Raw genomic sequence first — 21,384 nt, 5'->3', positions numbered from 1 at the left:
GGAGGGGATGATAAGGAAGGCTTCTTGTCTCTTTTCCCTCTTCAAGTATAGTGTCCCTTCTCTGGGGAAAGGGAGAGTTCTGGATAACCAGCAGTGTTGGTCTCCCATGGCAGGGGACCCTCCAGGATATACTCATAGTTACTGAGGTTGATTCTGGGCTGACCAGCAGTGCTATAAAAGTTTTCTGCCTCTGGTTGCTGCAGTCTCATGTTGTTGATTTGTATCACTGTGTGCACTTATTGAAGACCTCAGAGCTATGAAAGTTTTGTGCATCTGGGTGCTGCAGACTCAAGTTGATCTGTGTCACTGTGTGTACTGATTAGGGTCCTGGGATTGTGGAAGATTTCTGCATCTGGATGCTGCAATCTTGCATTCCTGATCAGTGCCACTAGGAGCACTGGTCCAGATCCCAGGCAGCCTAGGGGGCACTCTAGTTTTGGTAAATCATCTATATTTGAAATTTAGCCTCAGTCTGCATTTAATATTACCATTTCTAATTAATATAGTAGCTTTGTTCTAATGTCATCTCCAATTTCTTCTCCATATGTTTAAATAAATGTCTGCCTTTCTACCATTGTAATTCATTAATATTTTTGTTCTTAACAAAGTTCAGTATGTTAATATGCTAATGGAGTATGTTCTGTTCAATAGTTATACATACTATTTACAAAATTGCCTTTTACAATAGTCTTGAGTCTCTTTGGTTTCATCTTTCCCTTTCTCCCCACTGTCCTTAGAATTCTAGGAATGGCTAATTGCATTCTATGAAAATTCTCCTAAATTTAGTCTCACAATGAATTGAATTTATGGACTAATATTTGATGAAAGTACAGAGGCAAAATAGTAATGATTTTCTCAACCATGATTGGAAATATTTTTCAATTTATACTTCCTTAATTAACCATTAAATTATAAATATTACATTTATTAAATATACATATATAACATCTCCTTGTTCTATTATAATGTATTAAGATAGGCTAATAGCCTGAAAATTTTATCTCCAACAATTCAAATAAATTATTAAGAAATATATATTTCAAACAATTTATTGGATTCTAGTTTATAGAATTACATAACTATCACATACGGTCACATATGGCAATTCTTTCTATTCTCTCCTATTCATCATTTCCTCTTTCTTCTGTTTTATATTGCTTATACTATGATTAAATATGAAATTGTGAGTTTTTATTACTTTTACTCATATGGGAATATAACTATTATTTAGCCAAAAAGATGTGTGAATGTTGCCTTTTGAGGTGGTTTTATTTAGCATTTATTTATTTTTAGTATAAGAAATCATTATATTTGAAACATCTTCAATATTTTTATGATGATATGACTAAACTGTTTCTAATGAATTAATTTTTTATATTTCTTCTTGATTTTAGAAATTTTATTAATACAGTTGAATGTGTATTGCTCTGTAAGACACCAAATCCTCATTTTTTGATTTACTTTATGAGGCTACTGGGAGAATATTTTATTTTAGTCCTATGTATAATTTTTATGGTGGGTCTTGGGACTTGAACGTCCATTTTTCTAGTGGTTTACTGGAGATAAGAGTCTCACACACTTTCCTGCCCGGGCTGGCTTTAAACTGTGATCCTCAGATCTCAGCCTCCTGAGTAGGTAAGATTAGGTGTGAGCAACTGGCGCCTGGTTCCCATGTATCATTTTTTTCTACCAGTTCTGTGTCTTGAAAACTGGGCCTGGGTACTGTCACTGATCTTGTGTCTTTTTTTTTTAATATTATTTTATTTTATTTGAGAACATACTGTACAGAGGGGCTACAATTACATGGGCAGGATAATGCATACATTTCTTACCAAGCATTGCAGCCTCCTCCTTTGTTTACCCTTCACCTCCCTTCCCAGCCTCCCCCCTCCCCCCACCCAATTATACCCCCCTCCCCCCCACACCGACATTGTAAAGCTGGTTTTGACATGACATTTTGTACTTCTCATTGTTGCAACAGGTCCACCTGAATCCTTAAACGACTTGTTTGCCCCCATCTCCTCCACATGTTATACTGACATCAAATATAATGAAAGCGGGGGTTACACTGTGGGGGAGGGACATACAAAGCAACAAAGAAATAATCTTATAAATGCATTAGAAACACATGCATGAAAGAAACGAAAACATTAAAATACATATTTAAGGGTTCATTTTCCTAACATCACATTATCTGACCTTTTCTGCTTGACTCATACCTATACTAGATATTGCAAATAAGGGAAACCATGGGACCTATGCTTCTTTGGGCCTGGCTTACTTCACTTAATATAATTTTTTCCAAGCCTTTCCATTTCCTAAGAAATGGGGAAATGTCATTCTTTCTGATGGAGGCATAGAATTCCATTGTGTATATATACCACATTTTCTTGATCCATTCATCTACTGAGGGGCATCTGGGTTGGTTCCATATCTTAGCTATGGTAAATAATGCTGCAATAAACATAGTTGTGCTGGTAGCTTTAGTGTGGTCTTGTTTGTAAACATTTGGGTAAATGCCCAAAAGTGGGATTGCTGGATCATAGGGGAGATCTATGTGAAGTCTTTTGAGGAACCTCCATACTGCTTTCCAAAGTGGTTGAACAAGTTTACATTCCCACCAACTGATCTTATGTCTTAAGGCTAGCAGTTTTCCAGATTTTTAGTTGTTTCCTGGAGATGAGACTATCATGGACCTTCCTGCCCAGGCTGGCTTTAAACAGTGATTCTCAGGGCTAGGAAGGTGGCTCAGTGGTAGAGTGCTTGCTTTGCATGCATGAGGTCCTGGGTTCAATTCCTCAGCACCACATAAGCAGAAAAAGCCAGAAGTGGCGCTATAGCTCAAGTTGTAGAGTTCTAGCCTTGAATTGAAGAGCTGATGAACAGCACCCAGGCCCAGAGTTCAGGCCCCATGACCGACAAAACACACACACACACACACACACACACACACACACACACACACACACACACACACACACACACACACACACACACACACAAAACTGTGATTCTCAATTCTCAGTCTCCTGAGTAGATAGCAGTACAGGCTTGAGCCACCAGCCCCCAGCTCTTGCAAAATGTTTAAATGTTCCACTCAGTTGTATTCTTTTCTAGTTACTTTTTTGCAATTTTAAATGAACTAACACAATATTTACACTCTGAAATATAGGGGTGAAGAGAAGGTAGGCGTGGGTGGATACATTGAAGGAAGTAAGGATGGAAGGATGGATGGATGGATGGATGGATGGATAGATAGGAGGCAGGGAAAAGGTTAATGGCAGTGAGAGTTCATGGTTAAATGGATGAGGGACATAGGCAAGGAGAGGAAGGGAAAAAGGAAAATGTAGCAAGACAAAATTTTTATCTAATTGTTTTTCAAAAGGCCCCACAAAGAGCTCTCCTTAAGCCTCCCCTCAATTTACCTTCATGACCCCATGACTGAAATAAATTCTTACTTAGTACTTGAACTTTCTCATTCATCTCTATTTTCTGTACCTGTCATGCTTTTTATTCTATTTCAGTCACTAAATTGAATAGTTAATTGACTTTCTCTTACCAAACATAAATGTAAGAAATTTGAATGTTTCTGGTACATACTTTCTTAGCACACTAAGTACTACAGGCTCTGGGACTTGATTTCTTGAAATATTTTATGAAACATCTGGCAAGTGGTTAGTAACTAGAATATAGAGGATGCTCTGAACACTAAACTCCTAAAGAATGAACAAGCCAATTAACAAAATGGGAAATAAACTCAGACACTTCTCAATATCACAAGTATAAATGGCTAATGAAAATAGACAAAGAGATGCTCAACACCCTTGGCATAAAGGAAATGCAAAGACAAGGATGTTAAATTTTATCTTACTCCAGTGACAGTGCCTATCATTAAGATGACAAATAACAAATGCTGGTAAGAATGTAAGGGAACACTTACATAGCATTTTTGAGAATGTGATTTCATGCACCCACTGTGAAAATTGGTATATAAGTTCCTCAAGAAACTATAAATTTGTAATATGAACCAGTGCCCACACCTTGTGAGATTGGGGCATGTTGCATGCATACATGTAAGTCTAAACAAACTCCCTGTCCAGCTAACATATGCTACTAAGATTTTTTAAAATTAAGTGATAAAATTCTACATAATTTAATGAGTTTAGAAGTATAAAAGACCAGTGAAAACTTTATTCCATTGTTTTCCTCCTGCATTTTTAAAGTAAACATGTTGTTCAGTCCTTTTTTTTACTGTGATGAGTATTTTTTGATATTCAGTGCATGATTATGGGCAAGTATACCATAATGTAGATCCAACCCTACAGCCTTTTACAGAGTACATTCACTACCCTGAAGTATGTCTGTCCTCCAGGGCCACTGAGGTCTCTGCATGGAATTTGGTTCTAATATAATTTCACAAGTAGAAAACATAGCATTGGTTTCGATATTGGTTTAGGTTTGTGATAGAGAAGAATTTCCTCTATTACCACATGTTTTCAGACCAGTGTATCATGAAAATGTCTTGATCTATGTTAAGTAAAAATGGCCTATTTGAAAGTGAAAGTTGAGACTGCAAATGTGCAACTCAATTTTTGCATTGACATTGATTTATTGACATGCAATTTCTGGTTTCAGCAAGATCATTGCTTCCTTAGGCAACAGAAAATAAATGCATTTGTTGAGGTCTCTGCAATTGGAATTCTTATTGAAACCTGCCGGACTCAAGCAGCAATGTTCTATGGCTGTTATGGACATTGGGTGTATGAACTGACCCTCTGGGTGGGATGCCCTAATAACTTTGGTAGACACCTCACTGGCAAGGCCTTTTACTGGCCATTTCACCACGCACCTGATGTGGCATCCTCTGATGCAATCCAGTTACATCATCCCAAATGAATTTCATCCAAATACTTTCTTGGCACAGACATTGAACCAAATATATCAAACATAATATTATTCCCCGGGCCTATCTGTGGTCTTGGATGAAATCATAGCTCCTGGAGTGAAGGAGAATCTGCAAACATGTTTTTTAATTCATATTTATCTTCTGGATAAGGCCTCAGATGCAAAGCCCCAGGAAAGTTTTACACATTCCTCCTGGGGAATCACAAGAGGCTCTGATGAAAGCAAGTCTACAGTACACATCTCTGTCAATAAAAAGACACATATGAACATATACAAAAATATATGGAATATATGTACCTGACATTGTGGGCCTCACTTCTGGCCAAAATTTGAGCTTGGCAGATGCTTTAGGGATGTGCCCTTTGACTTTCACACTCCTTCTCCAGCTTCCTCTCTTTGTCAGGTCTTTGGCTGGCACTAGCTGCTTTTCCAGAATGAAACAGAGAGCACACATGGATGGAGATGTGATGATTGCTGGGTTTTTCCCTCTCTATGCTTTGGGAACAGATCGTAGTAAAAGCGATGCTTCCAACCATGAAAACTACAAACCGTAAGTAACTCCTCATCATTTTATTTCCATTCCTGTTTTGTTCTTAAAATAGGCAATGGCTGAGGGAAGTCAGGTTGCGCACATAAATGCTCTCGCATCCTCTACCCTGAGCTCCCATCTCCTACTGCACCACAAACAACTCAGCTTCATTACTTTATTTTGCATCTACTGTTGAGTGATCCTCTGCCTGCCAGTAAGAGAAAACTCCGTTTTCCTTCCAATTAGCTTCTCCTTTCTAGAGCTGTAAGTTCTTCACTTTACTCCAACATCCCTGCATCTCCTTCAGCCCAACTGTCATTGCAGAAGAAGAACTTATGTCCGTGGAACAAGTTCTGTAAAAGGCTGCAGGAACATTTCTTTACCCCTATGCCAGTGGCCTGAGAATTTTCCTTTAGGAACACCTATATTTTAAAGACATAAAAATTCTTGGAGGCTGGTGGCTCATTCCTGTAATCTTAACTTACTACTCCAAGGGGCTGATATCTAAGGATTGAGGTTTGATGCCAACCTGGGCAGGAAAATCCATGAGACTTTTATCTCCAATTAGCCAGCCAAAAGATGGAAGTGGTGCTAGTCCTGAGTGAAAAAATCTCAAGGACAGTGTCCAGACCCTGAATGCAAGCCCTAGGACTGCTGCATGCAGGCCTGCACATGCACACACATGCTCACAAATACACACAAACACTATAGACAAGTAGTTACTGTTTCAAACTAAGCCCTGTGTTCATGCCATATATGCTCCACAATCTGGCTGTTAGCAGACAGAATAGTTTTATCAAACACCCCTTATGGGAGAATTTTATCTACCCAAGACAAGTTCTGCTTCACTGTGCACATGAATATCCTTGGGTTTTGGTCTATAGCAGAGGTGCCAATAATAAATTGTTATATAAAAGAATAAAAAAGAAAAATGGCTATACAGAACTTCAAGTATTTTTTAGCCGCCTATTTGATACCTATTGCAAGAGAAAATGTCATTGCTCTTATCATGTCCATTCTTTTTTAAATGCTGATGTGACAAATGTAGCCTGAGTTAGCAGCCCGTAGTTGGAAGCAGAGAGGGCAGGGATAAGAATTACTCTCTTTCCTGCTACAGAAGGCATATGTCCTTAAGATATATGTCACTGGCTTATCTTTCTTTGTTTTGTACAGGTCCTGTGAATTCAGGCCTAGGTGTTGTCCCTGAGCTTTTTTACTTAAGGCTCATGCTCTAACACTTCAGCCATAGCTCCACTTCTGACATTTTTTGGTGAATACAGATAAGAGTATAATAGATACCACTGGCCAAGCTGGCTTTGAAACGTGATCCTCAGATCTCAGCCTCTTAAGTAGCCAAGACAGGCAGGAGCAACCAGTGCCTGGCTTAACTTCCTTTTCTTATGCCTTACTAGTTAGCCACTTTTAACTGACTTTTCTTAATTTCCCAATATACATCAGAGCACTTTTGTTAGTGTGCTAATATAGACACAATGAATATTATAGTTTCAGCTGATGGGTATTTCTTTGCTACCTACAGATATGAAGAGAAGTCTGGTACGGGTTAGTTTTATGCATGGTATTGACAGAGAGCAATTCTTTTTTTAATATTTTATTGTAAATAAAAGTGTACAGAGGGGTACTAGTTACATGAGTAAGGTTATGAGTACATTTTCTATCGAAAATTGTTACCCCCCTCCTTTTTTTCCCCTATCATCCCCTCCCTCCCAACCTCCCCACAATCTCCCCCACTCAAGTTGTAAAGTTTATTTTCAACATAATGTCTTGTATGTCTCATTGTTACAATGGGTCAACCTGTATTGTTTCAGTGTTTTGTTACTACCTTCCCCTCCGCAAATTAGAAAAAAGTATATACAAGATGCAGGGCACCAGAATTAAATACAGTGACAACAGGAGTTACACCATAGGGAAAGAACATAAAAAAGAAAAAAATCACATAGTACAAAGTAAAAAACCTCCTATCCCTGTCTTGGGATCATTTATATGATCATCTTGTATGGTCATACATACTACTGTTGACCTTTTCTGTTTGTCTGGTAAGATTATCCTAGATGTATACTAGTTATTGCAAATTATGGAAACCATGGAACCTGTGTTTACAGAAAGCAATTCTTATTCACAAGGTCTTTTATAGATAAATGGACCACTGCCATTAGAAATCAGTGATTTGATTCAACTCTATACCTACAGATATTATAGCAATGTTTCCCAATTTTTATACAATATGGGACTTGTGTCAAGTATGATTCATATTGTAGTTCAACACTGTATGTTTTTTGATGTCACCTCCTATACTTATGAACATTTTTTATATCTTGTCCCACATCCTTTTTTCTCTCTCATATCTCTAATATTTTTTGTTCATTTTTACCTTGCTGAGGTAGCTAGTATTATAGGCATGAGCCACCAATGCTTGGCTAGTTTTACACTCAAATGGCTTTTGTTTTCAGGGTTGATGTTCCACTTAAGCCACATCTCACATTTAGGTGGCACATCTAGCTGCCTTTTCTGTCCTAGCTGCCTTTGACTAGGGATCATTAGATCTCAGCCTCCTCATCAGCTAGGATTACAGACATGAGCCAGAAGCACAGGTAGTTTTAATTTCTTGAACTATCTCCAATTGTTTTTTTTATATATCATCACCAAAACTCCATTTTTTTCTGGTTGATGGATAACTCATTGGAGCTTTGATTTGTATTGCCCCAAGTGCTCAAATGGTTGAACATGTCTTCTGTAGTCACTTTCCATTTGTACTTCACAATTTTTAAAGTGTCTGCTTTTATGTCTGTTTTTTAGTTGGGTTGTTTTCCTACTGGTGTTTCAATTTTACAATTATTTTACACTACGCTACTAATCTTGTGTGAGAGGAAGAGCTAACAAGATTTTCAACCTTAGCTTGGCTGTCAAACTATTCCTTTCATTGAGCTGAAGCTTTTCAATTTGATGGAACCACAGCTACTTTACCTTTCCAGTACTGGGGGTGGAACTTAGGGCTTATGAATGAGGCAAAGAATCTACAATTTAGCCAAATGCAGAGCTTAATTCCTGTTATTATTTTATGAGCTCTTTACTTTCTATTAAAAGTTACTTGTTTCTTGTTTCCCCTCATTTTCTCTTACTACTTGCAAAGTTTCAGTCTCTTATTAATAACTGACCAGTTTTGAGGTTTTTTAAAAAAATACAGGTTGAAAACTAGGGCATAGTTTCAGTGTTTGACACATGAATACCCAGTTTCACAGTGCCACACCTTACTAAGGGTGACATCTTTGGTCCACATATTATATGGCAACTTCTCCAAGATTCAGATATCTTTAGTTGTTTCCAAATATTTCTTGGTCTTTTATCTCATGGATTGTTTTTATCACAACAATTGTTTTTCTGCTACTATGGCTCTGTAATATAATAGAAAAAAGTATGGTGCTACTCTAGTATTTTTCTTGCATCTTAAGAGCTCTGGCTAACTAAGGATTTTCTTTTCTATAAAATTTAGTCTTGCCTGTTCTATTTCTGTGAAGGAATTGATAGGAATTTTGATGAAAAGTGCACCGAATTTGTAGATGGTTTTCAGTAATATGGCTATTTTTACCATATTGATTCTGCTTATCCAGAATAAATGGGAGTTATGTGTTCATATGTGTAATTTTGTTGATTTTCCCTTTGATTTTTCATGATTTTCACTTGAGCCTTAGCACTTTTGTATGGAACCTCTCTTTTACTATTGCTACTGTGGTTTATTATCTAAATTGTTTTCTTCTACTTTAATCATTCCTTTTACTAATTTTGGGTCTGTTTAGTTCTTTGAGATGCAGTGTAGGTTCTTTAGTATCTATACTCTTGATTTTCAAAAAGTGTTACAGTTTCCTTTTATTGCTTTTTCTGTATCTTTAGATTCTGATAAATTTTCATTTTCATTTGTTTCAAGGATCATTTTAAAATTTGCCTTAAAAGATAATTCATTTCAATGCATATTAATCATTTAAACTGAATGCACTTATTTATAAAATTATTTAAGTAATTAAGGTTGAAAAACAATTCCTTTAATTTTCATGTTATGTGAATGTTTTCCTGTTTTCCTTGTTATTGGTTAGCCTTACTATAGTATGATCTACATGTGTGCTCAATACACTTTCAATATTTTGAAAATCTGGCTGGATTTGCATGCTAACCCATGATCTCTCCTGGATGGCATTCAGAATGCTTATGACAAATACTCTGTTAGTGTATGTGAACCTCACCTGATCAAAGGTGAAATTTAACTCTGATACCTTCCTGTAGATCTTGTCTAATCTCTACATAAAATCTTCAGCTATTATTGTATTTAGGACTATGAAAAAGTCTGTTAATATAGTTAAGTGCTTGGATAGTGTGTAAATAAATATATACTTGGAATTGCTATGTCATCCTGTAGATTTGATCACTTCATCAGTACATTACAAACTTGTCATTTTCTTTGCTTTGATTAAAGTCTATTTGGTGTAATGTGTTATGGATACTCCTGCTTTCTTTTGGCCTTCATTTGCATATACTATCTCATTCCACTCCTTTCTTACAGTCATTGGGGGCCATTAATACTAAAGGGAGTTTCTTGGAATCAACATATCATTTGGAGTTTTTATTCATTCAACCATTTTATTTCTTACTGGTAGAATTTCCTGCCTTCCCATTCCCAATCATTGTTCACCGATCACTTCTCATTACTGCCCTTATGTAACTTCTTTCCAGGTCTATTAAGGCCTCTTCCACTCTTTCTCTCCTTCTAAAGTCTTCAGTGTTTGTTGTTGAGTTCAATTGTAGTGTGTTTTGATTTCTGGATTATGAGTTTTCATTTGTCAGTTACAGATTTTTGGAAGCTTAAAATAGATGACAGTAAGCTATTTTGAAATGATGACTACTATCCCTGATCATAAGGATGAAAGAAAAAGAGAAAATACACATACAGAGTTATGATCATAGTCATAAGGGAATGTACAGAAATGATATAATGAAATCTTTCATTTAAAATTTTAATGAAACCTTTCAGTTACTATTTCAAGATAAAATAGTAAAGGCACACAAATAAAAACTGCAACGGCACTGTAATCCTCCCACCATTTGTAATATTTTATAACAATTTTTACATTGTTCTATAGTAATTGCTAGACAAAGATACAATAATTTTTCCTCTTTATATGAATTATGTGTATGTTTGACTAGCACATTTATGTTAGAACATTGTCAGCTCACATGTGTAGACACTTTTACCAGTAAGTTTTATACATTCTTGTACATTTTTCTTTTGCATTAATGGTTCTGTCTTTTGGACTAAAAGGCATACTTTAGTATTTCTTGTAGAATAGATCTGGTGGAGACATATTCTCTTAACTGTGCTTCTCCAGGAACCTTTTAATTCTTTTTTCATTTCTAAATGGTATCTTTGATAGGAATAGTATTCTTAGTTAATTTATACATTTTTTAATCTTCTGTAAGATCTCCTACCATGCCATTGGATTCTATGGATTCTGCTGAGGAATAAACTATTAGTGAAACATGAATACACCTATGTTTTATTGGGTTCCATTTACCTTCTAGTATAAACAATCTTCTCTATATATACTTCACTTGTGAGACCTTAATCATAAGACAGCTTTCTGTAGAGATCATGGTAAAACTTGATTAACCTTTCACCTTTAGATATTTTACATTTCTATCCTTGTCTATATTATGAAATTTTAATTCTGACATTACTAGAACAAGCATTTGAACTTTCTGGCATTCTCAAACATTTACTGAATCCACATAACACTATTTGCCTTTTAAAAAATACTTTCAACTTTTGAAAAAATTTTTCACATTTCTTCATTTAGTTGCTTCAGTTTCTTGATTCAGTTTACTCCTCCATACATGTGTGTTCAATCAGATTTTCTTCAAGCTCTAACTTCACTAAAATATTAGGCTTCCGTTGTGACACTTCCATGAATGCATAAAGTATATGTTGAACAGGTTGGTCCTCTGATTTGTATTTCCATCTTATCTCCATTGTTTCCTTTTAAACAATGTGTGGTTTCATTAATTTCTTTAGAATGTGCTCTGTCTGTCTGTCTGTCTGTCTGTCTGTCTGCCTCTCTCTCTCTCTCTCTCTCTCTTTCTCTCTCTCTCTCTCTCTCACACACACACACACACACACACACACATACACAAACACACACACACACATACACACACTTTCACATACAGGGGATGACAGAAAAAAGTAATTGAATCATCTACTTCCCTGTATTCTTTCATTTTTGGTACCTCAATCTAAATATATTGGGAAGAGTAGTGATCATTATTTTACCATGGTGTCCTTGGAACTAGGATTTCAATGTAAAGCTTAAAATTCTCATCTCTCTTGCTGAAGGTTCCTCTCAACATACTGAGTTCCTTAGAGTTGGATTCATCCCGTTAGTTATGCAATTCAGAATATAATCTCTTCACTTGATATTTGAGCTCTTATTATGGTTGATATTGCAGGATGAATTGTTTAATATGCTAGATCTGTAAGCAGAGCTTCTATAGAATGTTCCTTAAATGACACTTTGCTTCTGAAAGTTTGTCTTAAATGATATGTTTGATAGCTAGACTGGCCTGTCATATAACCACATAACATAAGGTGGGTGGCTCAAAACACAAGGTTTATTTTTAACATAGGTGGATCTAGTGACTGCAAGATAAATGCAACAAAATTATTGTTGTCTCATGAAACCCTATTACATGTTTAATGAACAAAAGCTTTTTGGTATGGTGCATGCAGTAGCAGGGAAAGCAAGTTCTTTCTCAGCTTAAATATGCTGAATCTCATTCATGACAAGTTCCCCTGATGTACTTACACAATCCTATGTACAAACATCAAACATTAAATTCACATTGCATCTCAATTGGAGGCAATATTTTAATATATTAATTAGGAGAGAATAAAGAATTCAATCCAAGGTATTTTCACAATAAAAAAAAGAATTCAATCCATCGAAGTTGTAAGTTTTGATATACTCCTCTTCAATTTCTATGCTAATTATGCAGGATCTTCAAGAACTACCAGTTTGTTTTGGCCTTAGCTTTTGCTATTGAGGAGATCAACAAAAACCCTAATCTTTTACATAACTTAACTCTGGGATTTGATATCTTTGATTTTTACTTCGGAGCTTGGACAGTATTTAAGAATCCCTTCATTTGGCTTTTTGGGAAGGACAAGATTCCAAACTACTCCTGTATGAGAGACAGCAAATCTATAGCAGTACTTACAGGACCATCAGGAAAATCATCTGCCCAGATTGGGACACTGCTGGAACTCTACAGATTCTTCCAGGTGAGGGTGAGAGGAGTGGAGGGATATAAAATAATGTCTAATCTGGTGTCATTTAAAATATCAGAAGAGTATGAGAGGAAAAGATTGATTTATCAACATATCAAATTTTGTGGTATCAAAGAGTAAGTATTCAAAGATAGTGGAATATCTATATCTCCAGTGTTTGAAAAAGGGCACAGAAAAATTAGAGCAGACAAAGGGATTATTTGGAGTTTGGGGATTTATCAATAAAAATGAAGAAATGGAAAATGATTTTAACATGTGAAGGTATGTTGACTTGGGTGCTGGTAGGTACATGTATAATCTAGCTACTCATGAAACTTTTATCTCCAATTAAGCAGTAAAAACCAGAAAGTAAATACGTAGCTCAAGTGTAAGAGTGACATCCTTGAGGGAAATAGCCAAGGAATTGCATGACTGCCTTGCATACGTGTGTGTGTGTGTGTGTGTGTGTATGTGTATGTGTGCACACACACACAACACACACATACATAATAATGTTGAAGGAAGCAAGTCAGGCTCAAAAAGAGAAAGGGGGCATGTGTCCTCTTACATGTGAACAATAGATCTAAAACATGATCATGAAATATGAAATATATGGAACATATGTATACCCATTTACATATATGTATTACCAGTCTGACAATAAACACAAGATAATATTGGATGTACAAGGTGAAAATGGAATTAGGAAAGCCAGAAAAAAGAGTGAGGTTGATATAGATGTAAAGAATTGATGGAAATAGTGGCAAATAAATCAATGTATAACTACTTACAATTTAAAATTTTTATTTTTTTCAAAAATGAAAACAAAGGCTGGGAAGTTAGCTCAGTGGTAGAAGTGCTGGCCTCGCATATATGAGGCCATGGGTTCAATTCCTCAGCACCACATAAACTGAAAGAAACCAGAAGTGGTGCTGTGGCTCAAGTGGTAGGGTGCTAGCCTTGAGCTGAAGAACTGAGGGACAGCACCCAGGCCCAGAGTTCAGGCCCCACAACCAACAAAACAGAAGAAGAAGAAGAAGAAAGGAAACAAAAACCTAATTTCTCTCTACTCCAACTGGATAGATGGCAATTTTCACATTCATAAAGTGTCCGCATTTCTTTCCCTGTAGTTTACCTTTGGGCCTTTTGATCATGCCCTGAGTGACTATAACAAGTTTCCTGATCTCTATCAGATGGCCCCAAAGGACAAATTGGTGGCCACTGCTATGGTCTCTTTACTACTTCACTTCAGCTGGAACTGGGTAGGACTGTTGACCTCAGATGATGAGAATGGTTTATGGATCCTTCCTGAATTGAAAGAAGAGATGGCCAAGAACACAGTTTGTGTAGCCTTTGATCTAGTGATTCCAAATCATTCCATGTCACATATATTCAAAATCGTAGCAGTATATAACCAGATTAACAAATCTGCAGCAAATGTCATCATAATCTATGGTGACAGTGAATCTCTACTAGATTTAATGATGTGTGTTGAGCAAATTTTAATTACAGGCAAAGTTTGTATCATGAACTCACAGTGGCATTTAAAAATGAAAAGGAAATATTTCATGCTAGGTTCCTTCCATATACCTTTCATTTTTTCACATCACTATGCAGACAGTATTGGATTCACAGATTTTATACGGAAAGTTAACCCTTCCAAATACCCAGAAGACTTTTACCTTGCCAGGTTATGGTTTCTCTCTTTTAATTGTTCCCATTCTGAGTCTGACTGTGTGATATGGGAGAACTGTCCACAAGATGCCTCCTTGGAATGGTTGCCTGGACACATTTTCGACATGGCCATGTCTGAAGAGAGTTACAATATATACAATGCTGTGTATGCTGTGGCCCAGGCCCTCCACAAGATGCTCCTTCATCAAACAGAAATGCCATTCATGGGATATGGGAAAGGGATAGTACCTTCCCTTGCACAGGTAATGCTTCTGTATTGGATCCCAAATATCATGGGAAAGTTACTTTGTAATAGTGTTTTTCAAGGATGAAATGAAGTATTTAAAATACTTTTTTAAATAAAAAAGAAAGTATATTTGTTTTAATGTCTGTAAGGTACTCTAGACCTGTGTCCATGATCTTTCAAAGAAAAACACACCTAAGAAAAAAAATATAATTGAAATGAAAGAAAAACAGGTCACTGGAAGGAAGAAGTATGTTTCATGTTTTAATCAATTATTTTTGCTATGATCTCTCAACCTGCTCATGGCTAAAGTTCTCAATATTGTAAACTCAGTTTCTCCCTCCAAGTTTAATAGGAAAATATGACCTGTTCTTTAAGTTCCTAAACCCTAATGAATAAACATTTCGTAAATAATCCTGATTAATGCCACTTTAGGTAATGCAGCAAACTGAAAAATCCCTGAACACTCATAACATGAATAGCTGTGGCAACTGTAGCTAGGCAACTTAAGAGAATCTCACTCAAGTCTATTTAGGTTCATATAGTTTCTCTTGAAAATGGGTGTTTGGACCCTACCCATTATGACCTGGTTTCTGATATATTATTCTATTTTATTTCCCCATTGATTTTTTTTAATCTCAAAAATTTTATTGTAAAGGTGAGAACAAAGGAGAATATTCTTAGGAGAGGATCACATGGGCTACATTGCTATGTGAATATGATCATATAACATGATGCTTATCAAAATGAACTCGAAGAAATGAAAACGAGTTCTTGTTTTTTGCTTTTTTTTTTTACTGTACTGTTCCCCATAGACTTTCTATTGTTCTATTTGTGGTGTGTTTTACCACAGACATTCATTTGTCACACTTTTTTAGTTGTTATTGTAAAGGTGATGTACAGAGGGGTTAGAGTTACATATACCAGGCAATGAGTACATTTATTTTTGACACTGTCACCTCTTCCCTCATTTTTTCCAAGTTTTTCCCTCCAGACACCCCTCCCCTACAAGTTGTACAGTTTCTTCAACATACTCTCCAGTGAGTTTATCCTTTGTCCCACCATTTCGTGATCCCCATATCGTTCTTCAACAGATAAACTTACAAAAGGTACAGAAATCAAAAACAGTGACAAAGGAGAAAAAAATACCAAAGCTGAAACAACAAAAAAATTACTTTTTTGGAGTTCATTTTGATAAATATCTTTTTATATGATCATATGCACATAGCTATTGAGCTTTTGTGATCCTCTCCTATGAATAACCTCCTTTACTCTGTGTCAATGTCTACAGTCTTGTATAATTTATCATGTCCAAATGTGTTTTTTTGTCTTTTACCATCCATTGTGTTTACTTGTCGATTTATAGGCACATTTTTGCTATAAAAAATTAAGGAAGCCACACAATCTGGGTTTTGTTTTTTTTTTTTTTTGTCAGTCATGGGGCTTGAATTCTGGGCCTGGGCGCTGCCCTCAGCTCTTCAGCTCAAGGTGAGCGCTCTACCACTTGAGCTACAGCGCCACTTCTGGTTTTCTAGTGGTTTATTGGAGATAGGAGTCTCACGGTCTTTCCTGCCCGGGCTGGCTTTGAACTGCGATCCTCAGATCTCAGCCTTCTGAGTAGCTAGGATTACAGGCGTGATCCACCAGCGCCCAGCTTGGTTTTTTGTGTCTGGCTTACTTTGCTTAATATATTTTTTCCAAGTCTTTCCATTTCCTTATGAATGGTATAGTATCATTCTTTCTAATGGAAGTATAGAATTCATATATATATATATATATATGTATATATGTGCATCATATTTTCTTTATCCATTCATACATTGAGGATCATCTAGGCTGATTCCATATCTGGGCTATGGCAAAGACTGGATTGTTTGTGGTCTATTAGATAAATGCCCAGGAATGGAATTGCTGGCTTATACGGAAGCTCTATGTTTAGTTTTTTGAGGAACCTCCATATTGCTGAATGGTTGAACATGTTTATATTCCCAACAACGGTGTAGTGGCATTCCCTTTTGGTGAAATCCCCATTAACATGTTATTGTTAATTTTCTTGATTATAACCATTCTAACTGGGGTGAGGAAGAATTCAATGTTATTTTTATTTGCATTTCTTTTATGGCCAGATATGTTGAACATTTCTTCTTGTGTCTACTGGTCATTCTTGACCCCTCTTCTGAAAAGTCTCTAAGTCTTAAGCCAATTTATTAGTTAGGTTGTTGTTTCTTGAGAGTTTATTTTGGGGGGATTACTTTTTGAGCTTTAAGTGTATTTTAGATATGAGGCCCTTTTCTGATGCATAACTAGAAAATATAGTTCTCCATTTGGAGGGCTTTCTACATATCTTTCTAGCTATCTACTTTGCCATGCAGAAACTCTTCAGTTTGATGCAGTCCCATTTATCTATATACTTGCTTTTGTTCCACTGGTTTGCTATCTGTTCATCTTGAATTATAAAGCAAGGATTAAAGATAATAAGGAGTGGCTGGGAAGGTGGCTCAGTGGTATAGAGTCCTTGCCTTGCATGCATGAGGCCCTGGGTTCAATTCCTCAGCACCACATAAGCACAAAAAGCTGGAAGTGGCACTGTGGTTCGAGTGGTAGAGCACTAGCCTTGAGCTGAAGAGCTGAGGGACAGTGCCCAATCCCAGAGTTCAGGCCCCATGACCAGCAAAAAATAAATAAATAAATAAGGGGCTTTGCTTCATTCAGGTTTTCTCTCAAGTTTTGAGTTCACTTCAATGTAAGATATGTATCTCTTTTAGCTGCACCCTTTTCTGAAGAAAATCCCATTGAAGAATCCTGCCAAAGAAAAAGTGATTGTGGATGATAAAAGAAAATTAGAGCCAGAGTATGACATTATAAACATCTGGAATTTTCCAGAAGGCCTTGAACTTAAGGTGAAAGTAGGGAAGTTTTCTCCATATGCTCAAGATGGTCATCAGCTATCTTTGTCTGAAGATATAATAGAGTGGGCCATTGGAACTACAGAGGTGGGTTGTGTCTAAGTGTCATGATTTGAGCTACAAAGAAGTAATAAAAATAACCCCTGGATTTTATGTTTATGTGGTTCACTAATGCCCTCACAATATATATTTAATTATTTTCAACTTGAAAGAAATTTTATTTATTGACTTTTGAACAAAAAAAAGACACAAAGTAACTTCACAGCTTGTTCAAAAATGATTTTTTTCTTATCATAAACATAAATGACAGCTGTTATAGCAATTTTCTAACACTGGGACAAAATAACTGAGGAATCAATTCTTGAGGATGAAAGGTTTATTTTGCTCATTTATATGCTTGTTTCATCAATGCTTAGTTGACCTGTAACTTAGGCATCTATGGTGACAAGAATCATTGAAGAAGCCTGTGTGAGAAGATCCTTATATCATGGAAATTGGAAAAGAGAGAAAGATATGATAGGGTTGCTTTATCTTATAGCATACTTTAAAAGCTTCAGAGAGAATTTTTTCTCCTTGCTCTCCACCATGTTACAGATGAGTAAGAGACAACATATCACGGCATGAATTCAAAGTAGTTCCATAGGGCCGGTCAGTAGAACTTACTTTCTCACCATCTATCTCTACCTTATAAAGGTACTATACTTCTCAATAGTTGAATAGGCTAGAGATTAAGGCTATAACACATAAGCCTTTGGTAATCACATGATGTGGAATCTATAACATCATTCAATTAACTGGACTTATGTTCATAGAAATATTATGTCTAATAATCCAATTATTTAACACAACAGACTTTTTGGCATGTTAGGTAAAAGTATAAACAGTTACTGACACATATCTTGTCTTCCAAAGATTCCTTGCTCTGTTTGCAGTGAGAGTTGTGGTCCTGGATTCAGGAAATCCCCTCAGGAGGGAAAGGCTGCCTGTTGTTTTGACTGCACATCCTGCTCAGAGAATGAGATTGCTAATGGGACAAGTAAGTTCTTGACCTAGGGAAAAATTTATACTGTCTCCTACTTGCCCCCAATCCAGACAATAAAAAATTGTGTTAGAATTTAATTCAAAGTCTACCTTCATTCAATTAGTAATTTGTGATAATGGATGATAGTGCTCCCTTATTAAACACAAATCATGGGTTATGAATTATATATAGGATTGTTTTCTAGTCTCTTGTATGCATGGCTATTTAACTACTTAGTAATGTAAGTTTAACTTCTATCATATTAAGTGCAAAGATTTTTTAAAGACAGGGTCCTCATCTTCTTCAAAATTACCTTCAGATTACAAAGAAAACACAGATCTTGCACATCTATTTCCTAGTCTCCCAGAACTGTTCCTCCAGCAAAGCAAGTGTTCTTCATTGGGTTTGGTATAAGAAACAGGCATAAGTGGTGTACATAGCACAACTTCAGAGCTTAAAGACTGATTTGATTTTCTGTTCCCCACTTCCTAACAGGTGAATAGTAGAGACAAATATAACAACTATAAGAAAGGGCCATTGGGGCCCTATTTATATTGCACAGGGACATCAAGCTTTATTATCCACAATTTCGAATGAGGGCTTGGAATTGTAAACACAAGGCTCAAAATTATTATGGCAGCATTTTTATGGTGCTGAACATTGTTGTTAGGATATTAGAAATGTCAAGATATATAATATGTGTGATTGTAACTGTGGGTTAAAAAAAGGTTTAATGAGACTGAAAAAAGAGAATGTGGGAATGAGTGTGGGAACATGATAAATACATAAAAAATAATACTGAATGTATTTGATAATACTTGGTAATATTTAGTTTTATGTTAGAATTATATCTAAGTAGGGATTTTCTAATTTCCTTTTAAGAACTGAAAAGGGACCAATGTTTATTTGGCTTCTTCTCCAGATATGGAGCAGTGTGTGAAGTGTCCAGATCATCAGTATGCCAATACAGAGAGAAACCAGTGCCTCCTAAGAGTTGCAAGTTTCTTGGCTTATGGAGAACCCTTGGGGATCGTCCTAGCCTGCATGGCTCTTGGTTTATCTACACTCACAGCAGTCGTTCTTGGGGTCTTTGTGAAACATCAGAACACCCCCGTTGTCAAGGCCAATAATCAGGCCCTCAGCTATATCCTGCTCACCTCCCTCATCTTCTGTTTCCTCTGTTCCTTGCTCTTTATTGGCCGACCCAATATAGTGACCTGCATTCTGCAGCAGACCACATTTGGAGTTGCATTCACTGTAGCAGTTTCCACTGTCTTAGCCAAAACTGTAACTGTGGTTCTGGCCTTTAAGGTCACTTCTCCAGAGAGAAGGATGAGGTGGCTGCTGGTATCAGGAGCTCCTAAATTCATTATTCCCATCTGTACACTCATCCAGGTGATTCTCTGTGTACTCTGACTGGGGATTTCTCCTCCCTTCCTTGACACAGATACACAATCGGAACATGGCCATGTCATCATCCTGTGCAACAAAGGTTCCCTCATTGCCTTCTACTGTGTTCTGGGATATCTGGGCTCCCTGGCCCTGGCCATCTTCACTGTGGCTTTTCTAGCTAGGAACCTGCCTGACACCTTCAATGAAGCCAAGTTCCTGACCTTCAGCATGCTGGTGTTCTGTAGTGTGTGGCTCACCTTCCTGCCTGTCTACCACAGTGCCAAGGGGAAGGTCATGGTGGCTGTGGAGGTCTTTTCCATCTTGGCCTCCAGTATGGGGCTCTTGGGCTGCATCTTTGCTCCTAAGTGCTACATCATCTTGTTAAGGCCAGAGAGAAATTTTCTGCATGGCTTCAGGGACAAAATACACACTGGGAGAAATAAGTCCTCCTAAGATGAAACCTGTATGTTCAGTCAAATGTACAGAGGAAGGTCTAGGTTAAATCTAAGCTCCTTCTCCCATTAGATATTAACTTATATTGTGGGGATCACTTTATCATTTCAATGAAGAAGTAAGTGATTGTTACCCATGTATCTAGTAATGGTAATGATACAGCTACAAGTTGTAGCCAAACCAGTTAAACTTGAATTTTATTCTGTATACATCTGGTTCTTCCTATTACCTCTGCATTTAATTCTATCCTCTCCACCAGTATATTTTCACTGTTGACCTGGGTGTAATTTTGCTTTCTAAATCATTTGTCTAAAAGTTTTTTGTGCCATTCATAGGGCTTTCATTTAAAGCTTAGGTACTGTCCCTGAGTTATTTTGCTCAAGGCTATCCTTCACTTTACCACTTGAACCACAGCTTCACTTTTGGCTCTTTGGTGGTCAGCTAGAGATAAGATACTCATGGAATTTTCTCTCAGGTTGACTTCAAACTGTGATCCCAATATCTCAACTTCCTGAGTAGCTAAGATTGTAGGTATTTTTCTATATTTTAAAGTATATTTACTTCCTGCCTTCACTGTTATCCTCAAATAAATTTCATTAATACTTTTCTCTTAACAAGGTTCTATGTTTTATATACTCTAGAGTTTAATAGTTGCTAATAGCTATATAATAGCTACATGTGCCTTTTGCAATATTACTCAATATGTTTCATTAGATCTCTTCACATTCTCTTTCTATTCCTTCTCTCTTTTCTTTCATCCTTCTTCTTCCTCTTTCCTCTGTTTTCTTTTTTACTGTGAAAACACCGTACAGAGGGGTTACAATTACATGAGCAAGGTAATGAGTACATTTCTTATCAAGCATTGTTGCTCCTCCTTTGTTTCCCCTTACCATCCCTTCCCATCTCAGCTCCCTGACTCCCCAATCCACCCCC

The 21,384-nt window shown here is 36.6% G+C and overlaps 1 protein-coding gene across 1 annotated transcript; it reads left to right on the top strand.

The window, feature by feature from the left end:
* The first annotated feature begins 5,357 nt into the window (after nt 1-5,357).
* On the top strand, nt 5,358-20,451 carry LOC138814228 (vomeronasal type-2 receptor 116-like). Its single transcript, XM_070003239.1, is given in 6 exon segments — nt 5,358-5,455; nt 12,491-12,776; nt 13,892-14,698; nt 17,445-17,672; nt 18,498-18,621; nt 19,529-20,451. Coding segments are annotated over 6 exon segments (2,466 nt in total).
* The last annotated feature ends 933 nt before the right edge of the window (nt 20,452-21,384 follow it).

This window comes from Dipodomys merriami, unplaced genomic scaffold (assembly GCF_024711535.1).
Source record: "Dipodomys merriami isolate MVZ:Mamm:240054 unplaced genomic scaffold, mDipMer1.0.p SCAF_6, whole genome shotgun sequence".
NCBI lineage: Eukaryota > Metazoa > Chordata > Mammalia > Rodentia > Heteromyidae > Dipodomys > Dipodomys merriami.
The sequence above is the reverse complement of the archived record's forward strand: the minus strand, read 5'-3'. Positions and strand labels throughout refer to the sequence as shown.